This window comes from Martes martes (assembly GCF_963455335.1).
Source record: "Martes martes genome assembly, chromosome: 2".
Taxonomy (NCBI): domain Eukaryota; kingdom Metazoa; phylum Chordata; class Mammalia; order Carnivora; family Mustelidae; genus Martes; species Martes martes.
In genome coordinates this window covers 135,667,429-135,690,753 of record NC_137889.1, presented here as the reverse complement: position 1 = coordinate 135,690,753, position 23,325 = coordinate 135,667,429, and the positions used below count along the sequence as shown (strand labels likewise).

At 48.3% G+C, this 23,325-nt stretch overlaps 1 protein-coding gene across 2 annotated transcripts in view; it reads left to right on the top strand.

Annotated features, from left to right (window-relative positions):
• Positions 1-23,325, top strand: part of MAML3 (mastermind like transcriptional coactivator 3) — a 398,166-nt gene that overhangs the window by 365,322 nt on the left and 9,519 nt on the right. Inside the window, exons 3-4 of one of the 2 annotated variants that reach the window (XM_080796502.1) lie at positions 17,089-17,346; positions 21,426-21,507. In XM_080796502.1, the coding sequence (XP_080652628.1) occupies positions 17,089-17,346; positions 21,426-21,507 (340 nt within the window). Of the gene's footprint in view, positions 1-17,088; positions 17,347-21,422; positions 21,508-23,325 lie in introns of both variants that reach the window. The other variant, XM_080796501.1, reaches the window with a different exon arrangement.

Sequence of the window (23,325 nt, the reverse complement as noted above, 5' to 3'; positions counted from 1 at the left end):
GCCACCCAGGCGCCCCTGTTCTTCTTTAATTTGAAGAAATTCCCACTCTTTCTTGAGGAAGAAAATATTTGTTCCATTGGAGCTCTGTTGAGAACAGTGGGACTGTTCTCTGGTGAGTGTTTGGGGGACCTGGAGAGGGAGGAAGAAGTACCCTCTGGATCTTTGAGGGCTCAGGCAGTCACAGATCATTCCCCCGTTCTGTTGGCCAGGCACGCAGGATCAGAAATGGTGTGCACACAAAGGGAGACCCCCAAGAGACACTCTCTCTGAGGCCAGCCCAACAGAGCCGGGGTGAGTTTCGTGGGCTTGGAAAACGGCTGCCTGCGAAATAGCCGGTCAGCTTCTTCCCCACCCTCCTCAAGCCACAACCTCAGGAGCAGGCCCCTGAAATTGTTCAGCGTTCCAAGCTGCATTCGGACTGAAAGAAAAACAAGAAGTTTCGCTCCAAGAGCATCTTTGTTCTTTACCTCCGAGACAAACATCTAGACCACAGAAAGCAGTGCTTTGGATAAGAAGGTCTCCGAGCCACACGTCATCCCACGCTGGGGGCAGGGATGGAGGTTCCTGCCCGCCAGGGACTGTTCTTGGACTTTTCTCAGCGTAATTCTCCGGCAGCAGCACCCTGCTCCCTCAGGTCCAGCCATTTCCTTTTATGGATTTTGTTCTCCCCTCTCCCCGCGTCCTGTCTGTTTTTGCTGTTCCAAGGCAGATATCCTTTCCCTGGTGGTTTTGACCTGACTTGCATCCCTTCCAGTTTCCAGCTCCTCCTCCTGGTACTCAAGTCCTTGGTAGTGGTCTGAGGGGTGGGCCTCTTTCTGGGGAGCCCATACGAGGAAAGTGATAAGTATCAAGTCACAGCGTGACCAGCACAGCACCTGGAATGTGTCTCTTCTTGGGGCCCAGGGGCCATAAACCTCACTTCCCAAGGATGTGCTTCTCCGTCAGCCCCCAGACAGCGAAGGTTAAGGACGGAAGCACTCTTCAGAGGCTTCCAAGTATGGGGAAGCCAGTGTCCCCCAGTCGGGTGTTGCTGGGAGTTTCTTCTGCCATTCCTAATAGCGGCCGTCCCCCTTGCGTGTGCATTCTGAAGCTGCTCTTTTGAGACGTCAGTAATTATCTTGTATGTCCAAGAAATAAGTATCAAGCAGGATCTCTAAAAGTTCCTGCCCCCAAATCGATTCTCTTAACGGATATACAAACCCTGCAAGGAAAAAGTCCCTGTGTAAGAGGGGAAGGAGTTGCCCTGTGCTCTATACCCTCCCCACTTCTTGCCCCCAAAACTCCCAAATTGGATTTGCTTTCTCCACCGCACAGAAGTATGGATTAAGTTTTAAGGTTTAAATGGATTTTTTTTTTTTCTGAACCTACTAACTTCTCTCAGATTGTCAGGCGCTTAGGAAATATGTTGTTTAAGGATTGATTTCCCCGCACAATGGAAGGCAGGGCCTTCCTCTTTTCTTGCCCCTTTGCTTCTCCCCAGAACATAGGCTGAACCGGCTGAGGGCCACACAGACTCAATTGGTCCAGAAGCTGCTGCTGCTGGCCTTGGGCTGCTGAGTAAAATGGGCAACGGACGGCCCAGAATTCCTTTAGATGCACAGAGATGAGAGCGGTCCCTGGCTCAGGACAGCAGACACCAATCTCCCTCCCCTCCCCCCACTTTCCCTGGGCCTTTTATTACCTTTACTTGGTCAAAGGAGGAAAGCAATCTGTCTCTCTTCTACTTGTTTAATAAAAGAAAACATAATCATAGTTTGACACATTACTTTTGGTGGATGCACAGGAAGAATATCCTAGATTAGAAAAGGAGAGAGGAGGAGGGGGTGGGGAGCAAAAGGAAAACAAATTGGCGGCCTGCAGAGGTCCGGTGTCGGACGCCAGAGGAGTCTTGTTCCTTCAGACGCTGTGGGAAAGACCATGGCAACGAGGGGCCCAGAGAGCGAGAGAGAGACAGATGGGGAGCTTTGCAGCCCCTCCCTCAGATTAAAGACAGAACAAATAGGTGAAGCAATCCATTTTCCAGAGCCCGGTGGTAATTTCAGAGTGCTGTAGACCAGAATATCGGCTTCTCCTCCGTGTTGTCTCAATAAGAGGTAGGAAGATTTTCAAAGGGAAGATTTTTGTATTCGTTCAGAGAAGACACCTGGTTTCCCAGTCGCTGATAAAAAGCATGCTTTCACCCAGAGCCGCCAAATGAATCCTTCAGTCATGCATTTTCAGTGGCCTCACTGGTTGTGTAGTAATTAACTGTTTTGTTAGAAATTATTTTCACTATCGTCTCCGGCTTCGATTTTAAATATCGGTGTTAATAAATGCAATATTAACGATCTTATGAAACTATATCACACAAGCAAGATGTAGCCTGAAGAACGAGAGTGGTTTTCTGCCTGTTTTTCAAATCTACTAGAGAGTTTAAACCGAGGAAATACTCAGGTATCACACTTGTTTCGAATTCTACTTGTCATTTTTAAGCCCCTTTACCTGAGGACCATCTCATGTTCATTATTCCTTGTCAGGCCTTCTTGAAAAGAGTTAAATAAAACGCTTAGCAGGAAGTAGAAAGTTGGGAGAACAAGTAGTGAAGGAAGCACAGAAATGAGAAGGTTTCCTTCTTCTCAAAAAAGTTTTGGTCCTATTTCCTGTCATTGTCTGGCATCTTCTCTTCAGCCCCAGAATATATTGTTAGGGCTTGGAAAATATTCAAGGCATACGCCTACTGTCCTACTCCCAGTTCAAAGCCAGGTGGTATACTGCATTTGCATTTAAATAAATTCAGTTGTGAAAAAGGAGGGAGGACAAAGAAAACTGGAATCCCTTGCGCCTGGTTTTTAGGCAGGGATCGCATTCTTGGGCCAGATTTCCAGGGGTAGATTTCTGTGAGGGCAGACTGAGAGTAAGACAAGCGTGGCAGGAAGAGGTGAGAACCACTGGACCGGGGCGCGACCCCAGGCGCTGCACACGGTAAAGATCGTGAATTCCTCTTCTTGCCGAAACACACCTTGCAGTCTGTTTGTCTCGTTGCTCCAGAGTTCCCACAGTCAGTCACCAACTCTGGGCCACCTTCCCCTCACCTCCTGGGTGGATTACTCCAATGGCTGCCTCTCGACCCAGCCCCCCTCCCTTTCTCTCCTTATCCAGCCCCATTCTGATCCCTGCTTTACCTGACACTAGCTTAATTTTATGAAAGTGCTTTGATCATTTTATTCCCTTTAAGAGACTACTGTGGCTCCCCCTGGTTGGGTGGCGTGTCTGGGATCACATTCAGGCCTGTCCATGGCCAGACCACCAGCGCAGCTTCTCTCCCACACACCCCAGTGCACACCTCAGCTTGGAGCCTGGGCACAGACGCCTCCCTCCTGCTAGTGACTGCCCCTTCCTTCTCTCCACTCACTCGGATCCAAACCTACATCCATCAAGGCTCCTGGTCAAGTGTGCCCATGTCCATGAAGCTCTCACCAAGCAGAACCAGAGGATTTTAGGGCAGGAGGGACCTTAGAGATCACCTGGGCAGGTGTCGTCACTTGATAAGGAAGAATACGGAAGCTTGGAGATGTTCGGTGACCTGACCCAGGTCAACCAATCTCTAGAACCTATGTGTCCTCCATTCTACCCCCTTTCTGCCATGTAACTGTCACCATCCCAGGTCTGACGAGGCTGACTTTATGGAAAGCCTCTGGAACCAGAGCACATGCCACAGGTTCACCTTTGATGAGCTGGAATCGTTTTCTAGCTTCTCAATGAAGGGAAACCTTGTCTCTCCCCTGGGACTTCAGCATCCTACAGGACCAGGCCGTGGCGGCCCTTCTCTTAGATTCCAACCACAACACCTGCCATTGTGCTGGGGTGCCGGAGGCCCTTGGGAGTTCCCGGAGTCATCAAAGCATTTTTTTAAAGTGGGATGATATGTCTGAATTGAAAGAAAACTTCAATGGCGAATTAGACATAATGTCCTAGTGCTCAGATTTCAGGTGGACGGTTTGTGGGGTGATGAGGGTGATGGATGCCTTTTCACCCCAGAGCGGTAGTGCCTTACTATCCAGAAAATCAAAGCAAAGTTGCAAACACAATCCATACGTGGGGATTTTTATATTCTGTTCCACAAGTCAGTTGTTACTCGTTTGCTTCATTTTGTTTATTCATTTGTTTAGTTGTTTTACGGGGCCAAGTATTCTCTCAAGAACAACGGAAACTGAAAATGAAAATGCCATTAAGGATTGGAGTACGAACAGCTTCCAGGGGAGGCGTAAGTCTCCATGTTCTCGAACCAGGTCCCTGAACTTGCGTGAGGTTAGCAGCCTTGGCGCGATACATTTCACTGACCTGGGGACCCTTTCTTACCAGAGTCCTTCAGCAGAAAGTGAATCAGAATATTCCAGACCTTTCTAGGTTCCCACCTTGGGTGTGTGTGCATCTGCCTGCAGGATATACTTGGGCTCTGTCTCCAAGAAGCCTCTGGGGAGGTACTGAGAATGAGTGGGACCCTGCTACGGCTCTGGATATTTCCACGGTGCTGCTGGCTGGGCTCTGAGGCACAGGGATGGCCCCTCCATGTCATGAGGTAGCCCCCAGCACCCTGTGCGTGGGCATTGACTTCCTGGGTCTTATGTTTACTAACTAATGAGGACTCAGTGACTCCTTCTTTCCTTGGCAATCCTCTACAACTACACCTAAAAAGGAATGAAAGATAGGCCCTGTCAGGCCTTTTTACACGCTCCTAAATATGAATTAAGTGGTAGCGTTCACTGGGCCTTATATAGAAAGTAATCTTCAGGAAAAATTAAGTCCTGAGAACCTAAGGTAAATAAAGAAGGGAATCTCTCATGTGCTGGCTTTTCCTGTGTGTCACGTAATGGGAACCTGAGACAGAGTTACGGTTCAATTTAGAGGTCCATTCCCCCCACCTCCCCACTCCTCTAGTAGGTTTCCAGCCATTTATGTTTCTCCTCAGCTTCCAGAAAAGGTTTGGTTGACTCGGGAGGGATTTCATTGTAGCTGATTGAGAAATTGTCTAAAGATGGGGGAGGATAAAGAGGAGAAGAAGCCCAAGGAGAAAGCAATCAGTTGGACCAAAGTGGAAGAAATTAAATATGTATGTGAGGGAAATGGCCAAAGGTAAGGAAGACCAGAAATATGATCCTTCGTGCTGGGGAAACTTTCTCAGGTTGATAAATCCCCTGGGCAGCAGGTTGGTTCTCTTTTTCTTCCTCTGGCATTAATCACCTGACCCTCCTGTTCTGATTTTGCCCTCCTACAAGCAGTCAACCTGGAGAGAAGTGGCAGTTGGGAAAGCTCTTGGAGGAGGCACCTGCTTGTTGGGCGGGGGGCAGGGAGTGTTGCATGTGGTCAGGGAGCTCAGCCAGCTCTGGGAAACACAGAGGAGGGGAGGATTCAGTCAGCTAGCCAGAGGAAGAATTAGCACAAGAAACTTTGGGGAGAGGGGGAGGGGCGGGCACTTGAGGTGATACTATGATAAGGAGGTCAGACTTGGCCTTAGCTCCTGACAGCAGGGAACAGGAAACAGTGATCCGTCCCACATGGTTAAGCAGAAATGGCGATGCTTTCAGCGGAAATAAACGGAAATAAACGGCAAAGGATAATGGGCACATAACCTCCATCTTAAAAGGCCTATATGCTGTTGTCAACAGGAGTGGATTTATTCCTCACGAAAATGAAAGTTTCCCATAAACTTGACCATCATCCCAGGGTCTGATTCCATATTTAGCTCTCAGCTTTGTTTTTATCCCAAGCGAAAGGATATTTTCCTTGGTAAGGCTAAGGAGCTGATCTGACTGTTAAGAAAAAAGAACATGGGAGCTGAAAACATCGGCCCTACTTAGTTTCTAATTTCCTCGCGATTATTGATATTGGCATTAATGAGAGCAAACCTTGATGAGCACTTGTGGTATGCCGGGCGCTGTTGACTCACACTACCTGAGCAAAGTTTTGCTAGAACAAGTGACAAGTTCAAGATTGGTAGAGGATGATTTCGAGTTGTTTCCCGATTCCGCTCACCAGCTCACCAGCGTACGGCACATGTGAGGCAGGAGCCCGGAGCTGTGCTTACGACAGTGCAGGTGCAATCGAGGAGAATGTCTGGGGCCCGTGTTTCTTCCAAGACAATTTTTATCCCAGTTTGTCCCCAGATCTTCTCAAGGTTAACAGAAGACCCTGGCCACTTCTGTTTTTTGAGTCAGCAGATAGATTTACAAAATGAAGAAAGGCCATTAGGGTTAAAAAAAAATGTTTTTTATTTTTAAAAATAGTGTGGTGTTATTCTATCATTCACAAGGTAAACATGGGACTTCTTAAGAATACTAACTCATAATGGACTTAGAGCAGTACGAGCTGGCAACAGGGTACAACTTAGAAGTATAAAATTGGGGGTGCCTGGGTGGCTCAGTCCGTTAAGTGTCTGCCCTCCACAAAGGTCATGATCTCAGGGTCCTAAGATCGAGCCCCACATCCCGCTTCCTGCTCAGTGGGAAGCCTGCTTCTGCTTCTCCCTCTCCCTCTTCTTCTGTCTGCCTCTCTGCCTGCTTGTGCTGTATCAAATAAATAAATAAAATCTTTTTTTTTAAAAAGGCATAAAATTGAAGGTATCTTCCAGTTCTGTCAGGGTTTCTCAATGACCCCATGTAAAACCTTGTGTGAGGAATATAGCTGACAATCTTAAACTCAAGGATCGTTGAGGACATAAGATCCAGGGTCCAAAGACACCCTGATCCCCGCCGGCCCATAAGGCCTCCCTGACCCTGGGGGAGCCCCTCTTCTAGACTTGCTTCCTCTGAGAACGTGGTTCTCAGCCAAAATCTCTAAATATGCGATGTCCCAACCCCAGATTTCTAAATGTTCCTCCTTTTTTTCCTACTTTGTCCTTCCCTCCTCAAATTCCTGGCCTCCTCCAACCCCACCACTGCTGGCCGGGCTTCTGCTCGCAGGCGCGTGGCTAGGGCAGCGCTCCTCTCAGAGCCTCGCGGTGATCACGGCTGATTTGCGCACAGACGGGTTCAGCAGCCCGCCGAGTAGGCCGACCAGCAGACCTTCCCTCTTCAGCGTCTCCTGGAGCCAGGAGAGCGGAGGGCCAAGCGCTGGCAGCTTTGTAGAGGGGCTCTTCCCAGGAGCTCAGAGCCTGTGTCCCTCCACCCTCCCAAGGCTGCCGAGAGGATGGAGGAAGTGCCCGCCTCTGTTCGCAGCACGCCCTCCAGCTCAGAGCCCTCCTTCCCTTCCTCCTGTCTTGTAGTGGTTGCAGCAGAGAGCTCCATTTGGCAGCATGATGGTGCTCTTGTCTATAAATGGAAACATTGGCCTGCCTCCCAGTATAACACAGGATAGGCCTCTGCATCAGTTATGCAATCTTTGCTGTGATGACTTCATCAGAAAGTGGGGGAGGCAATAAAAGAGAAAAGGTACAGTTGGGGGGAACAGTAGCTCCAGAGAAAAACTCTTCCCAGCAGCTCTGCCGAAGACAGCTGAGACTCCTTCCTCCCCCTCTCTATTTTTAAATCCAGGGAAGAAAGGCAGAAAATATTGGGGGGGGGGACACCCGAATTCCTGGAGCAGCTGCCAAACCCCTTGCAGCCCATGTGTCCTTCAGGCCACTTGGATGTGGGCAGATGCTGTGCCCGCCTCTGTGGGGCAGGTCTGGCCGCCCCTGGGGCTGTGGTCTTCTTACAGGCCCCGCGGAGAAGACAACAGGTAAAGGCAAACAATGGTGGCTTTTCACTGTCTCTTGAGTTCAAGATAGGCCTGGTTCTGGCCACGCTCTGGAGAAAAAACACAGACAGCAGGATGGTGCAGCCCAGATAGGCTTGTCCGGGTGAATTGAAGAATTCTGGGAAGACAGTGAGTGCCCTGCCCGTCAGGGCCTTCTCTGGGACAGGGGAGCTCTCCGTGGAAGCCATGAATAGCTGGCCCAGTGGCTGAGCCTGTATCTAAACCCAGTTTGTTCGTGTTCATGCCATGTCCGGGTCTTGAGAGCAGAACTGGTACTTAATCCTGTCTACAGCACACTCCACAGCATAAGGTGGGCTCAGGGAGAAACAGTCGCGGTCCCGGACACAACCAGCGCCCCTCTTGAACTCATTACGTTCCATCCACGTCTGTTTAGATGAAGTGTGCTTAATAAGGGAGGGGGGATTATAGTTTAATGAATCCTTTAAATGTTGACCATTGACTCTACCTTTAATTTTTGCTACTCCAAATCCCTCAAGCTATTCCAGATCAATCTTGGTACAAAGCTATGACTATTTCCATGAGATGAGTCCTTAGAAATGGAATTTCAGGGTCTGCTCTAGTCAGTGTTTGATCACTCTGTCCCTCTACTCTGGAAGCCATTCCCCTCCTGCTGCTTGAGCCACTCTGAGACATCACTTCTGATAAGCCTCCATTCCCCTCCCCAGGCACAGTCAGGTGCTTTCACAGCTGGTCTCTGTGCTCTTGTGCCTTCTTGTAGAAGGCTCAGGGACCTGCCTTGTGCTTCCTTCTCTACAAAGATGCCATCACTGCCTAGAAACTAGGGAAGCCTCCATGTTCATCAGAACTTTGGAATCCTTGGGGCACCTGGGTGGCTCAGTGGGTTAAAGCCTCTGCCTTCCTCTTAGGTCATGATCCCAGGTCCTAGGATCAAGCCCCGCTTGATCGGGCTCTGTGCTCAGCGAGGAGCCTGCTTCCCCTCCTCTCTCTCTCTGCCGGCCTCTCTGCCTACTTGTGATCTCTGTCAAATAAATAAATAAAATCTTAAAAAAAAAAAAAAAAAGAACTTTGGAATCCTTGAAAACAAGAAAAGAGGCCCTTTTTCTTTTCCTTTTCTTTGTGTCTCTTTTTTCTATTTTTTTGACTAAAGACTTTAGTTTCTAGAGCATGTTTTAAAAAATAATATTCAGAGTAGTATTTTCATAATCGAAAATCTGAAAAGGCATAAAAGTAAAAATCACTTATAACCCTTGTCTGACATGATTATTCTGTGAGTACTGTTTTAGAAACTGCTTCCCTCCCCTTCTTCACTCTATATTGTAAGTTTTTCTCTGTGTGATTGGACAGTCTCAGAAGGCATGATTTTTATTGGCTGCCTAGTATTCATGGTATGGATGTACCATAGTTTAATGAATCAAGCTCCTTTTGTTGCACACGAATGAACTTTTAACCAATTTAGAGTTGCTTTGGTGGTAGATTTAATCACAACAAAGGGATCAAAAGGACTCTATAATTTACATCAAAGGCAGAGGAAAAGCATAACTCTCCAAGTTGTGTTTCCACTGGAGGGACCTATGGTGACTATGTTCAAAGCACTGATAAGGACAAATGGTATTTTTGTTGTTCTTACCCCCAAGTTAGTCCTTGAAAGCCTGGCCTTCTGTGGTTGATGCATCTAGTCTGGGCTGGACTGCCAACTTTAACCCTTTCCTTCATCTTCACTGGAGGGTCCTTTCCTGTAGATTGGAGAAGCCATCCATTGTAGGGCCATTTTTTTTTTCCTCTCCAGTCATACCTGATACTGGTTTAGACCATGACTTCACTGTCAATATAGTCAGGTCAGTTCAGCAAGCATTTACTCTGTGGCAACTGTGGACCTAGCTCCCTGCTAGATGCTGGAAGAGACTCGTCCAGATTCTACGGGCCTGGCAGATACATTGCCATAAGGATGTCATTTCTCCAGAAAACTGTAACTTGTAAGCATTTGGAAGGCTGGAACTTTATACTCCCCTATCTTACTTAGAAACAGGGGTACAATCACATACGGAACATTACCATGACTGTGGTAACTATTTTATTGTATACAGAGGGAAAAGCTGGGGGAAATACAAAAACACATCAAAATATTAATATGGTTGCCTCTGAGTGTTTAAAACGAATATTGCTTTTCTTGTTTTTTACACTTTTATGGAATATTCCAAATATTCCCCATGATCGGGGTGGGGGAGCAGGAATCAGCAATCCATTTATTTTTTTAAGTAGTTAAATGAGTAGGAACTCTCATTCTGCTCATTGAGAACCTGAAAAGAAAGCCAAGTTTAAAGTCTTCATCCTTATTGTTTTAGGAGCTAAGCTAGAAATAGAAACACAGCTTTTTCCTTACCCTGACTTTGTAGGGCTACACGATCAAGAGGTTAAAACAGTAACAGTAATAATAGCAAGCTGTTTGTTAAGTGGTCCAGAGGGCCAGCCACTGGGCCTATGATGGAACTATGTTTCTACCCAAACCTGGTGGGTTCATCTAACGTAAACTGCTCCTTCTTTAAGGTTGAACAAAGAACTTTGCTGAACCCATGTATTAGGCTTACCACTGTGCCTCAAGTCATTGCCATTTCAGTGATAAGTTTCCTAAATTGGTAAACTGCCTCAAAACTTAATCGTCATGGGGACACAACCATCACAGATCAGAAAACAAACATTTTATCCAACCTTCTTCAATAATCTGCAGAAACAGAGGGTTATATACGGGATGGGCCCTGTTGGGGCTCTGCTGGCAATATATTGTAAGCAACTCTTCAGACCCACAGTGAAAAATTATTCTGGACAAGGACAAAGAATATCTAAAAGGAGCCACCATCCTGAAACCAAGCGTCTGCCCTGACACTTGATCAACTTCAAAGAGAATTCTAAGGTTTTATTTTATTTTGTTTCTTCCTTCCACTTATGGTTGAATGGTCTAATCTTATGCCCTTTCTTTAAATGTCAAAGTTGATACCACAAAGGCATCCTAATTTTGGGTATCAAGCAACATATAAAAAATGATGCATATTTTTATGCTCTTTCAGCCTCGCCCTTTGATCCCTGTAGAGATTCTACCTTTTTATTCTATGCCCATTCCTCTCTACCCCCTACCCCCTTCCCACTTCTCTTTACTCCACAGCGCTCTTGGGTGGTCTGCTCAATTTAGACCAGATGTATGTTATAGTCAATGGAAAAGTGAGAATCCCAAAGACACCACCACCAGCTGTGGGTCATCAGACAATTTCCTTAACCTTTCAAAGACTTGGGGTTTTTTAATCAACCAAATGTGTTTAATTATGCAGGTGAAGGCATCCAGTAGGTGCCCTGTAAGTGTCACTGGTCTTCTTCCATTATTGCTTCTGGTCTCTGTGTTTGAAGAACATTTTCCAACAGAGGGAACTCTACTCAAAGCTCTCCATAGTTCTATCTTGTATCAGACCAGGAGATGGGAAGTCCAGTGATGTCTGTGCTTCCTGCCTGAGCAAAGGAGTTCAGTGGCCTCACCCCTTCCTCAGTCTTGGCTGCTGCTCAGCCCCCACAGCAGACTTGCAGGAGGCCTGGCCTTCCTGGAAGAATCATGGCCATGGGGTCCTTCCAGAATTTCTTATTCTTTGCATTGCATTGCATCCTTTGCATTGCATGAGCAGCCCTCTGAAAGTTTAAGAGTTTTGTTCCAAATGCTGAAGAATTTGCAGTGAAAACCTAGACAAAGTCTGACTTGCTTTTCAAAGTGCAAGACTGCTTTTGCAATCTAAATCAAAGCCCAGAGAGCTCAGATGCCCCAGGAGTACTATTTGCCTGGTGATCCTCAAACTGTGGGGCATCGTTAATATACCTGGAGGGTATGTTGAAGCACTTCCAGAGGTTCTGATTCAGTAGGCCAGGGTGGGGCCTGAGAATTTGTATTTCTAACAAGCTCCTGGGTAATGCTAATGCTGTAGATCCTGGAAACCCACTTTCAGAACCTCTGATTGAATTTAGCCCATTATTGTTCCTGAACTGCCCAAACTGGAAGTGGGAGAGGTGTGAGCATCTTCTTAAACATTTTCTTTCTGTAACTCACCTCCAAAGTTTCCACTGGTCAAGGGAGTAGTTTTATGAATATGATCTTCATTTGAGGAGGTGGAGACTGAAACCGAGAGTTCAGATGGCTTCCCAGAGCCTCAGAATGCCAGTTCACCACCCTGAGCCTCTGGGAATCACAGCCAGACGCATCCATCAGGCTGCAATGGGTGTCGGATTCATCCTATGCTGCCCTCTGACATAGAACTGCTGAACTCTTTCCCACCAAGTGTGATGTTCTGCGTGAAACGTTAGCTTCCACCTTTGAAAAGACTTCCTTCGTCTGAAACTTAAAACTTGAATAATGTCTTTGCAGGAAAAAGCTCTAGATACTGGTGACTGGTTGGACATAAGAGCCTCTTGATATATAGAACCTAGGCAGAATTCCGTTTGGGCTGGAGATTGATTTTTTTTTTTTTTAATTGCTTGATCCAGTTCAGTGTGTGTGAAAAGCATAGATTTGTTTTCTGGGGACATCCATTTTATTATTTTTACTTTTTCCTACATGAACAACCCTCCTCTCCCCTCGCCTGCCCTCCGCACCCATTTCCTTCCTGGCCCCGGCACGCACAGTGTGCGGGGAACCCGGGCAATGCGCCCCCGGAGCGCGCCCGGCTCACCCGCAAAACAGCAGCGCGCGCCGGCCGAGGGCCTCCGTGGCCCCCATGCGACTCGCCCGCGCCCCGGGACCGCCTCGTCGGTTTCTTTGTTAGAGACGCCTGCGCTGAGAGCTATCTCCGGGCCTGCGGCCCCACTCCTGACTTCTTAGAGCCCCCTAAGGACTTGTAAGCATATAGGATCGAGTCAAGAGGCTAAATTACGCCTCAGGGGACTTTTTAAGTAAAATCCTAAATTTCATTTAGGCTGTTCGTAGGCATGTGATTGCAAAGACTCTGAGCCCGGGCCGCCCAGAGCGCCGCCCTCCCGCGCCGGCTTTGTGCAGCCTGGGCTGCGGGGAACTCTGCCCCTCTCGGACGGTCAGCCCCGGGGGCTGGTGTACGCCACTCGCCCTCCCCTCTCCGGGCGCCACCGCACCCCCCCCCCAATCTCCTCCCGCTCCCAGCCCTTCCGTTTCCTTCTTCGGCCTCCCCACCCCGACCTGAAAGCTCCCTCCCCTCGGGCTGCAAGGAAAGTCGGTAATAAGAAACCAGTTCGGTGTCAGTCGGAGAGAGGGGGGAGATAACCCCAGAGATACACGGCAATGGAGAGAGAACTCATTTTGTGTAAAGAGGGCCTCGAGTCACCAGGGAATTCCTGGATTGTCTCAGGCTGTCGTGTGTGATGTCCATCACGCCGTGCGAACACCATCTGCTCGGTATTATGCTCTCAGTTGCCAGGCTACCTGCTGTACGCAGTAACACTTGACTGCCTGGCTCCACGTTCGCAGCGTCCGCCCAGACGCGCGGGGCGGGGGCCGGGGGGCGGCGCGGGGGGGTGGGGGGAAGGAACAGGAGTCCTGATTAAGCCATCTGGGGGGCGGGGGGGAGAGCGCCGCGCGGGCGGAGCTGGGGCTGCCAGGCGGAGCGCCGGGCTGACACCACCATCTGCTGGGGCAGGCGGAGAACAGCAGCTGCTCCTTGTTCCTCCGACGAGGACCGCCTGGAAAAGGCTGAAGCCGGGGCGTCCTCGAGGCCCCCCGCGCGCCCCCAAGTCGCGGCCCCGCGGCCCCCGTCTCTACGGGGGGCCTCTCGTGAGCCCCCTGCCCGGAGCCGGCGCTCTTTGGGTTGGCCGCCAGCCACCCCGGCCCCTCTCACCCAAACACTACGCTTGTTCTTGAAAACACTTAAGAGAAATGAAGCTTCGCCACGCACAGATTTATAAATAAACAGCTGGCTGCTCTGGGGAGATATTTTTACCACAGCTGTTTTTTTGAAGTAGAAAACTGCCTCTTCGGAGGAGGCAGGGCGTTTTTTACACCTCCTACCTCTCTCCAGCCCTTAGAAAAATCGCTAAGATCTTTTCCCTGGAGAAGCAGTTAGGTAAAATGGGTTCATCGGTTCTGGTTTGTTCCCCCTCCCTTTATCTTACTGAAGAGTGCGAAGGTTTGGGGGGTAATGAGGGTCTAGTAGCCAATTGCGTTTCCGAGGGGAAGCTACTGGCAAGGCAAGGGAGGTCGCTGGGCAGGGGGCGGGGTGGAGAACGAGCCGGTAATTAAAACTAAAAATACTGCATCATTTGGCTTCAAGGCATTACATTTTTCTGACGAAAGCTCAGCCTGGTTTTCTCTAATTGCACACGCAGTGTGTGTCCTCCTTAGAAACAAGAGCGGTGGCCTGAAATCCTGAAATTCGACAGACTATTGCTCATTAAGCCCTCTTAGACTGGAGGTTAAAAGCTGCCATGTAATATGAAACAGTTAATGGCCTCAGCCAGCTCCATTTGTAAGGCAAGCCTCACACTTTGGAATACACACTTGAGGCTGGGGCTCTAGGTGTCACTCACCCGCTGCTGAATGCATTAGAACTTGTTGAGAAAGACCTAGATTCACCCATGTTTGATGTTTCATAGGGAAGGCAAGCCTTGAAAATGCACATGGCCCTCCCGTCCCTAGGTCTATAGGTCTTCTGCAAGAAACCCCAAGGCGAAGCCTTTGGGAGGGAATCCTTTGGAGAAATGCATAATCCTGGGAAGTAATAACCTAACTATCTCTTTGGGGAGTTTTCTTTTCTTTTTTTCCCCCTTTTTTTGTCCCCACTGTGCTTTTGAAGTATTTCTTTTCCCCCAGGAAGACAGGGGCCAAAAGTGACTGGGTGTATCTACATCACCATCTCATTTGCCTCTCCCTTACTTCCACGGTGGAGAAAAGGCCAGGAAAGCAACTCGTGACTACTTACCAGTTCTGAGCACGTGCCCCAGCTCCCCAGGCCTGCTCACCCAGGAGGAGAATATCCCAAAGTGCCCAAAGATCAACAGGGCTAGCCCAGACCAGCCCTGTCCTAAAACTAGCTGAAGCAAACTTTATCTTCCCTAGGGTCACATTTTTTTTTCTAACTTTCTCCTCATCAAAATTTGAAAATATCAAATATACTGAAATACACACGGGGTGGGGGCAAACAAAACCCTGTATTCTGTATTTTTGCTGATTGATTAACTGTTTCTACTTCAGTGTGAGTTCGTTTGTTAAAGTGTTAAGTCAATCAGCCATTTGTTTCTAAAGGTGGCAAGAAGCAGCTTTATCCCATTGGAAGAAAGGGCTTGGAAACAGGAAGCAAAAACGGGGGGGGGGGAGGGGAGACTCAAATATCTTGATGGCCTGGGGGGGTCAGGCCTAAAGGAAACTTTGTGGTAGCATAAAGGTTCCTGGCATTTTTCAGCCTAAGTTCTTTTTCACATAAATATTTCACCGCTGTCTACCTAATAATTGACTACCGAGAAAATACACAAAGACAAAAAGGGCTTTGCAACAACACTTGCATTTGAAAAATAGAACACAGTACACTTATGGGAGACATACTGTATATTTAGTCTGCAAGCAATTCTTGGGCATACACTTGGCACCAGTGACCTGCAGTCTGGGACGGGCCTGTGCTAGTGGAAGGAATACTAAATTTAGACCCCAGGTCATTGTTTGGATTCTGTTCTTTCCGATTCTTCCTTCGGCTAAGTGTGACCTGGGCTACTGCACTAACTCCCCAGGACTTCTTGGCCTCTTGTGCCCAGGCTGCGAGGAGTCATGGTTTTTTGTTTGTTTCACTTGTGTCGTCTGTGTCAGTGGAGGGTGAGAGGAAGAGCAGCTGAAGATGTGGTTAACGTATCTCACTACTGGAAAGAGAAGCACGAGTGGCTGAGCACCACACCACAGAAGGAAGGTCCGCCAGCCCAGGCTGTGGGGAATCCAATCCAGGACTGGGTCTGTAGGAGAGTCAGAGATCAAACTCAGCTGCATGTTTTGAGAGGACAGTGCCAGCCTGATTGACTATATCTGTGCCAAAGAGCAAAGCAGAAGTAGGAAAAAATATTAAAACCCAGTTTGGAGACAAAAATATTTAAATAACTGTAGAGTTATTCGTATTCATTTCTTACTATTTCGGCCTCATGATGGTCCCGCACCCTATGACTGGGTATGTCCTTACATGGGTGCCCATTTAATTTGTGTTCATCTCAGACATCAGATCCTCTGTGTTGAGATTGATTACTTGAAACTTGAATGAGTTAAAAGGAAAATTTCTGCAGAGTCGTCTGACCATACATGCCATTACCAGGTGCACTTGGTAGACGAACAAGAAAGGAACTATCTAGAAGCCGAATCTTATGGTCACCTACCAACTCTGCCCATCAGCTATTTTTCCCTGGTCTACACTGACTGTTACGGGCTTCCCCTCTGAACACATCTTCTAAGTAGTCACTAGATTCTGTGGGTAGTTTTCTACCGCTTAACTTCCTACTCCTTAAGAACCAATCCTTACAAGTTGCCATCGTTTGACTGAGACAATTGTAGAATCAAAAGACCCAGATCAACCCCCACATTTTAAATTGTCCCAGACATAGGAGGCTTGGTTCTATTTTGAAAGATGTTGGGAGATTGCGTAGCTTTGTTCAGTGTAACACATTCCCAGTTCTCACCATCAACAACTCCCACTAGCAGAATTTTTTTTTACATATAGCAAAGCTTTCTAGTGTTGCAATTAATTAGAATTCCATCGAATAGTAGATCTTTTGATTAATAAATTCCAGAATTCTTCTGTAAATGTCTTTCCTGCTAACTTAGAAGAAGTCCATTTAGGCCAGGTGGGCAGTGAAGGTTAGGAGGTAAGATCAGGGGGCGCCTGGGTGGCTCAGTGGGTTAAGCCTCTTCCTTGGGCCCGGGTCATTATCTCAAGGTCCTGGGATCGAGCCCCACATTGGGCTCTGCTCAGCAGGGAGCCTGCTTCCCCCTCTGTCTCTGCCTGCTGCTCTGCCTTCTTGTGATCTCTTGTCTGTCAAATAAATAAATAAAATCTTAAAAAAAAAAAAAAAAAAGAGGTAAGGTCAGGCTATCTCATTCCAGACTCAAGGTGAGCCCAGCCTGAGGTCTTCATCCCTTTCCTTTGGAGGAAACAGAATGCTAGCTGATTACCTGGCCTTTGTCCTTTAATCAGTCCCATCCAAAAGAGACTGGACTTGCTCTCAGACATCCCAGAGCCGTCCTCTATTACTGTCCCCCTGCACCCCTCCAGTTCCACCATGGTAAGGCCAGATTTGAGGATTCCTGTGTTTCTGTGGAATAGATTGTGTGCCACTGGGGACCCCTCGGGTCCACAAGCAGAGGCCTCTGCCCCGTGCTTCCTTTCAAATATGAAATCTGTGCTTTCTCTCATCTTCCTGTCCTCCCAGGAGCAGCACCCAGTTGGACTCCCCCGGACCACTGGCCCCATGCAGTCCTCGGTGCCCCCAGGCTCGAGCGGCATGGTGTCCGGAGCCAGTCCCGCGGGTCCCGGCTTCCTCGGCAGCCAGCCCCAAGCAGCCATCATGAAGCAGATGCTCATGGATCAGCGGGCCCAGCTGATGGAGCAACAGAAGCAACAGTTCCTGCGGGAGCAAAGGCAGCAGCAGCAGCAGCAGCAGCAGCAGCAGCAGATTCTGGCCGAGCAGGTAACATGATGCGCATATTCAGTGCCTGGTGTCTGCAGGACAGTTCCAGTTCCCATGCTTCGTCGAGGTAGTCACAGTCCAGCATTTTCTGGGATCACAGAAGAACCTGCAGAATTTAGACCTTTCAATTAGTTAGGCTTTTTCTTAGAATGAATGAGTTTGTTCTTAAAAGACAGGCTTCAGCCATCTATTTGAAGGCCCATTTGCCAGAGACATTTCTTCGATTCAAGCCTGACTCCTTTCTTCTGGTTTCTGGTACGGGGTCTGCACCATCAGAGTGGGGGTTGGGAGGCTGCCTCCCATTCTTCATAGACGCTAATATTTCTAGCATGAAGAGAAAAAGAAAATAACTCGGAGAACTTTGTTTCTTGAAGGAAAATGTCAGGAGGAGGGATTGAGGAGAATTCTACAGAATTGGTCATGAACAATGGGACAGGAACAATAGGAGAAGAATAGGGCCCACAGAACTACCTGGAAACCTGAACTCAGGGTCACAGAAAGGGTGCAAACTTAAGAAAATTCCCAACAGCTTTAAAACAGATGAAGAAATCTTTGAGTTAAAGGAAGGGCTAACACAAATAAAGCCTTACCTTGGGTATCTTTGTCCACCCTTGCCATATAATTCCTCCAGCTTTGAAAGAAAGCCTTCCCTGAAAGCGAGCAGCTTCTGTAGATTTCAGTGTGTTTTGTTTTTCAAGACGCCCATGCCTGATTCAGTATTATCCCAGGAAAGGCCTGAGGCCTTCCATAAGAGATCCTTAGCTGGCTCCTGGGGGGTCTGTCCAGGGCAGCTCTCTCTGATTAGCGGAGGTAGGTGTGAGGTTGTCATGTGAGGCTTAGAGCCCAACGGGGCTCTCACCTCACAGTTCCCCTTCTAGAATGTTCCTAGTACAATCAAAATTTTGGAAATTTATCAAGCATCCTTCACACACACACACACACACACACACACACACACACACACACGATGCTGTGTGGGACACAGACATGTTGAGGTCCCTTCCAAGAACAGCGGTTCAGAGTAACACCAGTCATCCCCCAAATAGAAAAATTGTACTGTTGAGTACAGTTCACTTATGTTCCCTTCCCTGCTTTTGTTCCTGAGCAGCTGTGTAATTATCTCTCTTTTTACCAAGGTCAGTCAGCCGCCTGGCAGCTCTTGTACAAACAAACCTCTATCCCTCTCACCCTGCATAAGGTGTGTGACAAGGAACCATGCTAATATCTCTCAGGCAGTGATAAATGGAGCTGCTGAGGGGAAGCTGGGCTGTGTAAATCCTCTCCTCAGCCAATCCCAGGAAGTTTCAGGTGCTCCTGCTACTTGGAGCGATGGCCTTCGATGTGTGTGCCGTGACCAAGGCACAAATAGGAGACGGGGTAACCGCGTAGAACGCCGCTGGGCCAGCCAGGGTTGTCCCACTTGGCGAGGGCAGCCACACCTCAGGGAACAAGGAGGGAGGCAAAAGAGTGGAAGAAGAGCTGCCACAGGAGGCTAGTCAGATGAGGTGCCGAGAGAACAGGGCACCCCTCAGAACCCAGGACACACAGAGATACAGGCCCCTTGGAAAGATGGGGGAATGCGTGTAATTCCTTAGTAAGTTGTGGAAACCAAGCCATGAAGAGGGACCAAGGAAAGGACAGTTTTACTCAGACTCAAAATGTGGCCCATCTTTTGCTTGTGGTGTCATTTTGGAAAAACCTCTCACCCCCTCTCTTCATCTGCCAGCTTAGGTTTAATAATCTCCCAGCCTTTCTCCTGTAACTGCTTTAGGATCACATGGAATCAAGCATGTAAAAGCCTTTGGAAACTGTGCACGTCGCCGGGGGGGGGGGGGGGCCAGTCACGTGACCCTGGTGTCACGGAACTTGACCTGAGGGCTGCGGCCCCAGGTGCGAGCCCTCCAGTGGGACTAGTCCAGATGCGAGGCTGGGAGCATGCGCAGAAACAAATCCCCGAGACGGTGCTGATCAGTGTAGGCCTCCGAGGGGTCGACAAGTGGTGAGCTCTCAGCGTTTTGTTTTGAGAATGAATACTGCCCTGTCCATGCCCAGCTGACTTTCTGGGGCTCTGCCACAGCAATGAAAGTGTCCTGAGTATTTCAGTCCTGAAAGCAGAGTATTAGAGATCCTGGGATTTCCTGAAGGGACATGTGAGGGGAAAAACAGAAGGATTTGGGATCGTGCCTATCTTTGGGAACTTCAAAATGATACTAGTGGATTTAAGAATCAGAACAGAGCAGGTTGAAAGCAGGTGTGAGTTAACATTTAATCCCTTATTCTCGAAGAGCAAGGAGCAGGTCACCTCTCTTCCATTCACAAAGGTTCCACAGAACCTAGACTTTTAGACCTGAAAAAAATACTGGTGATTAGGATGGCTTTTGTTTTTTACCTATGGGGAAACTGAGGCCAGGGAGCTCATGGAAGAAGTCATGGCAGAGCTAGAGAGGCAGGGACTAGAACAGAAGCCCCACCCCCACCCCACCCCACCCCAGGCCACCCCGGGCTTGTTCGGCACTGGGACACTTAAATTCTTACATAATATGAGAAGTTTGGCCGAGGAGAAGCTTTTAAGTGCTCAGTTTACTCTCAATAATGCCCTTCTATTGCTGCCTAAAAGATTAGCACGGTTTCTTGTCTACACTTCATCTACACAATTAATTAATTTCAACACTTTGTGCAAAACACCCTGGTAGGCATCACAGGATGGGGTGAGCAGGACAGAAGCTTTCCTTTTCTTTGGTTGCCAGAGTGCTGGCTGGCGTTGTCGAGAAAGAGAAAAGAGAAGAAGAAAGAAAGAAAATTATAGAGCTGCCCAGAAACAAAAACAAGAGGAAAAAATAGAAATAAACACATGTGTTAAGCAGTGGTCAATGTGTGTTATTTTTATAATGAACACTTGAAAGAGCAGGGCCCTTGATGTGTGTCCTTTATAAGCGCTCGCTGTGGAAGGTGCTCCATGAATATTCAACGGGGGCAGGAGGAAGTAATGACGGGCCGAAGGTCACGCAGCTACTTGACAGCAGACCAGGAACTCAAACCCCTTTCTCTGCTCTTGCCATCTCACTCTCAGTTTCTTTCCCTTTTCGCATACAGCATGGTAATGATCATAATAGCCTTTCCAGTAGATTGGTAACAGTGCGGGCAGGGCGGAATCCCCGAGGGGTGGAGGAAGAGGGACGGCGTGGACAGCCTCCCGGCTCCTGGTACAAGGGGAGTCCCTCGCGGTTTCCATAAGGCACTAAATGCTGTGTATTTAACTTGCGGGGATGTGTCTTACAGGCAGTATGGCCCCATGGGAATAAGATGAGCCTTGTTTATGTAGCCCCTGAGAATCCCAACTTCCTGTACCAGAAGCATCTATTTAGGTCATTAAAAATTAGTTGCTTGTCCCTCGAGCTGGGTCCTGCAATGTTAAGAAAAACATGCAGGCAGGTGGTAGATGGTCAAAGTCAAAACCGCCTCCTCCTGGACCAGCAGATCTGCCAGATGTTCACCAAAAGACAGGGGCGAGGATGTTCCTAGCAGCATATTGGGGACAGCCCAAAACTGGAAACACTCTAAAAGATCATCACTAGGAGAACAGGTGAGTAAGTCTTGGTCTCATCATAATGGAATAATACTCAGTGGTGACAGCGACCTGACCACAGCTACACGCACCAACATGGATGAGTCTCGTAAGTAGAGTGATGAATGCGGGAAGCCAGACACCACAGCCAGACGCCAGGACGTTGTAGAAATCCACTTACACCAACTACGAAAGCAGACATCACTGGTCTGTGTTGTCAGGTCAGGAGAGTGCTTCCTGGCTGGATAAAGTGGTTCCCTGGGGTCAGTAATGACTGGAAAGGGGCACGCGGGGCTCCCAGCAGAGTTCAGTCTCTTGATCCACACACCGGTTACCAGGAATGTGTTTGCTTTGTGAAAATCCATCAAACTCGTGCTTTGTGCACCCGCCTGGATGCACCTGATTCCTCAACACCAAGTTTCATGTTGAAAAAGTGCCTCCTCCAAGCTGCCACGACATTTCATTGTCTCTCCCATGTCACCCCCCTGCCCTTCTTGTCCTGTCGTTCTAGCAGCTGCAGCAATCACATTTACCCCGCCAGCATCTCCAGCAGCAGCGGAATCCATACCCCGTGCAGCAGGTCAATCAGTTCCAAGGTGAGGCCAGTGCACCCCTCTTCCGTTTTATACCTTCCAGCCATGATGTGTAAATCCAAGTGTAGCCAGGAGCCTGGCCTCCTGGGCTGGGTTCACGTTCAGGTAACATTAAAAATATTTGAAAACTGAGGGTACCAATCCATCAGAATGCATTTTTGGAATCCTCTACTGTGCCAGGCATTGACCTTTGGGTGGCTGGGTCACAAAGAGGTCCTGGTTGGCCCCGGGAGGGGTCAGAGTGGCTGGGGGTGCAGGGGCAGGGCTGGGGCAGCTATTCTTTACCAGAGATAGGGAAGTATTTCAATAGTTTAAGAGCCAATAAGTGCATACTGGTGCCTGGTTGGTTCCATGTCAGCCTTGGCTATGTCTGGATCGTCATCTCAATGAACATGGGAGGAACAGCCCTGTGCCACATGCGTCTTGCTAATCCTAACACATCAGCAGGCCAAAGCCCTCACTTCCAACGACTGACGTGGAAAAATCTGGCCTGCAGCAGCCGCTAATTTCTGCTGAATCTAGAAGACCCAGAGGGCCTTGAGTTTGACTGGACTGTCTTGATCCTGCTGCCCTTTGCAGAAATCCTGGCTCGTGACCCAGTAGCAATGGGCACATTGTATGATCTCTGTTGCCATTCCTTTATGTAGTAGAAAATCCACTCAAATATCAATCCCTTCCTTCTCTGATGAAGAGAGCCCCTGAAGGTCTTGTATGGGGTAGAGGGTGAACTGAAGACCCTTCCCAATCTTATCACAGGAGTTTTTAGAGGGCTCCAGGGGCCACCTAGTAGTGGAAATCCTAATTCCCATCCTCTGCCCTTTGCGTGGGACCTAGATCCTAGGTCCCAATTTCTCAAGTTTTACCTAAGGCTTTGAGAATCTGCCAGAAGCTGCGAAGCCCCTTGCACATGAATATGCATATATGTAAATATATACAGACTTTGCGTAGCATTTGCACAAGTGCTACCCTGCTCAATGGACGGTGGGTGAAAAATTCATGATGTACAGTAGCATTTTTCAGTCTTTGGGCTGCAACACACAAGTAGGTTGTAAAGACAAGTTAATGGGTCACAACTAACTTTTTTTTTTTTAAGAGTTTATTTTTTTATTTATTTGACAGACAGAGATCACAGGTAGGCAGAGAGGCAGGCAGAGAGAGAGGAGGTAGCAGGCTCCCTGCTGAGCAGAGAGCCCGATGCGGGGCTCGATCCCAGAACCTCGGGATCATGACCTGAGCCAAAGGCAGAGGCTTAACCCACTGAGCCACCCAGGCGCCCCACAACTAACATTTTTTAAAAGAAATCGAATACTGGGGCACCTGGGTGGCTCAGTCAGTTAAGCATCTCCCTTCGGCTGAGGTCATGATCCCAGAGTCCTGGGATCAAGCCCTGCATCAGGCTCCCTGCTCAGTGGGAGAGACTGCTTCTCCCTCTGCCCCTCCCCCTGCTTGTGCATTCTCTTTTGCTCTCTGTCAAATAAATAGATCTTTAAAAAAAAATAATAATAATAGAATAGAAAACAATTATCCAAGTACATCACAATAAGGGAAACTTTTATTTCTGTCATAAACCCACACGTGTATATCCTGGATCACACGCCATGAGTAGTGGTTTTAAAGAGTCTGAAAACAATGCCTGTGAAAATACGGGGGCTTGAGTAGCTATCCCTCCCCCTCCTACCCCTGGAACACATGTATCATTTCAGAACCCTTGGACTTGACCCTGGGGAAGGACAAAAGGAATAAAGCTGTGCACAAGTGTTCTGTGCACTAAATTAGTGCTGATATTGTTTGAAGAATTCTGCTTCTCACTTGGTCATAGGC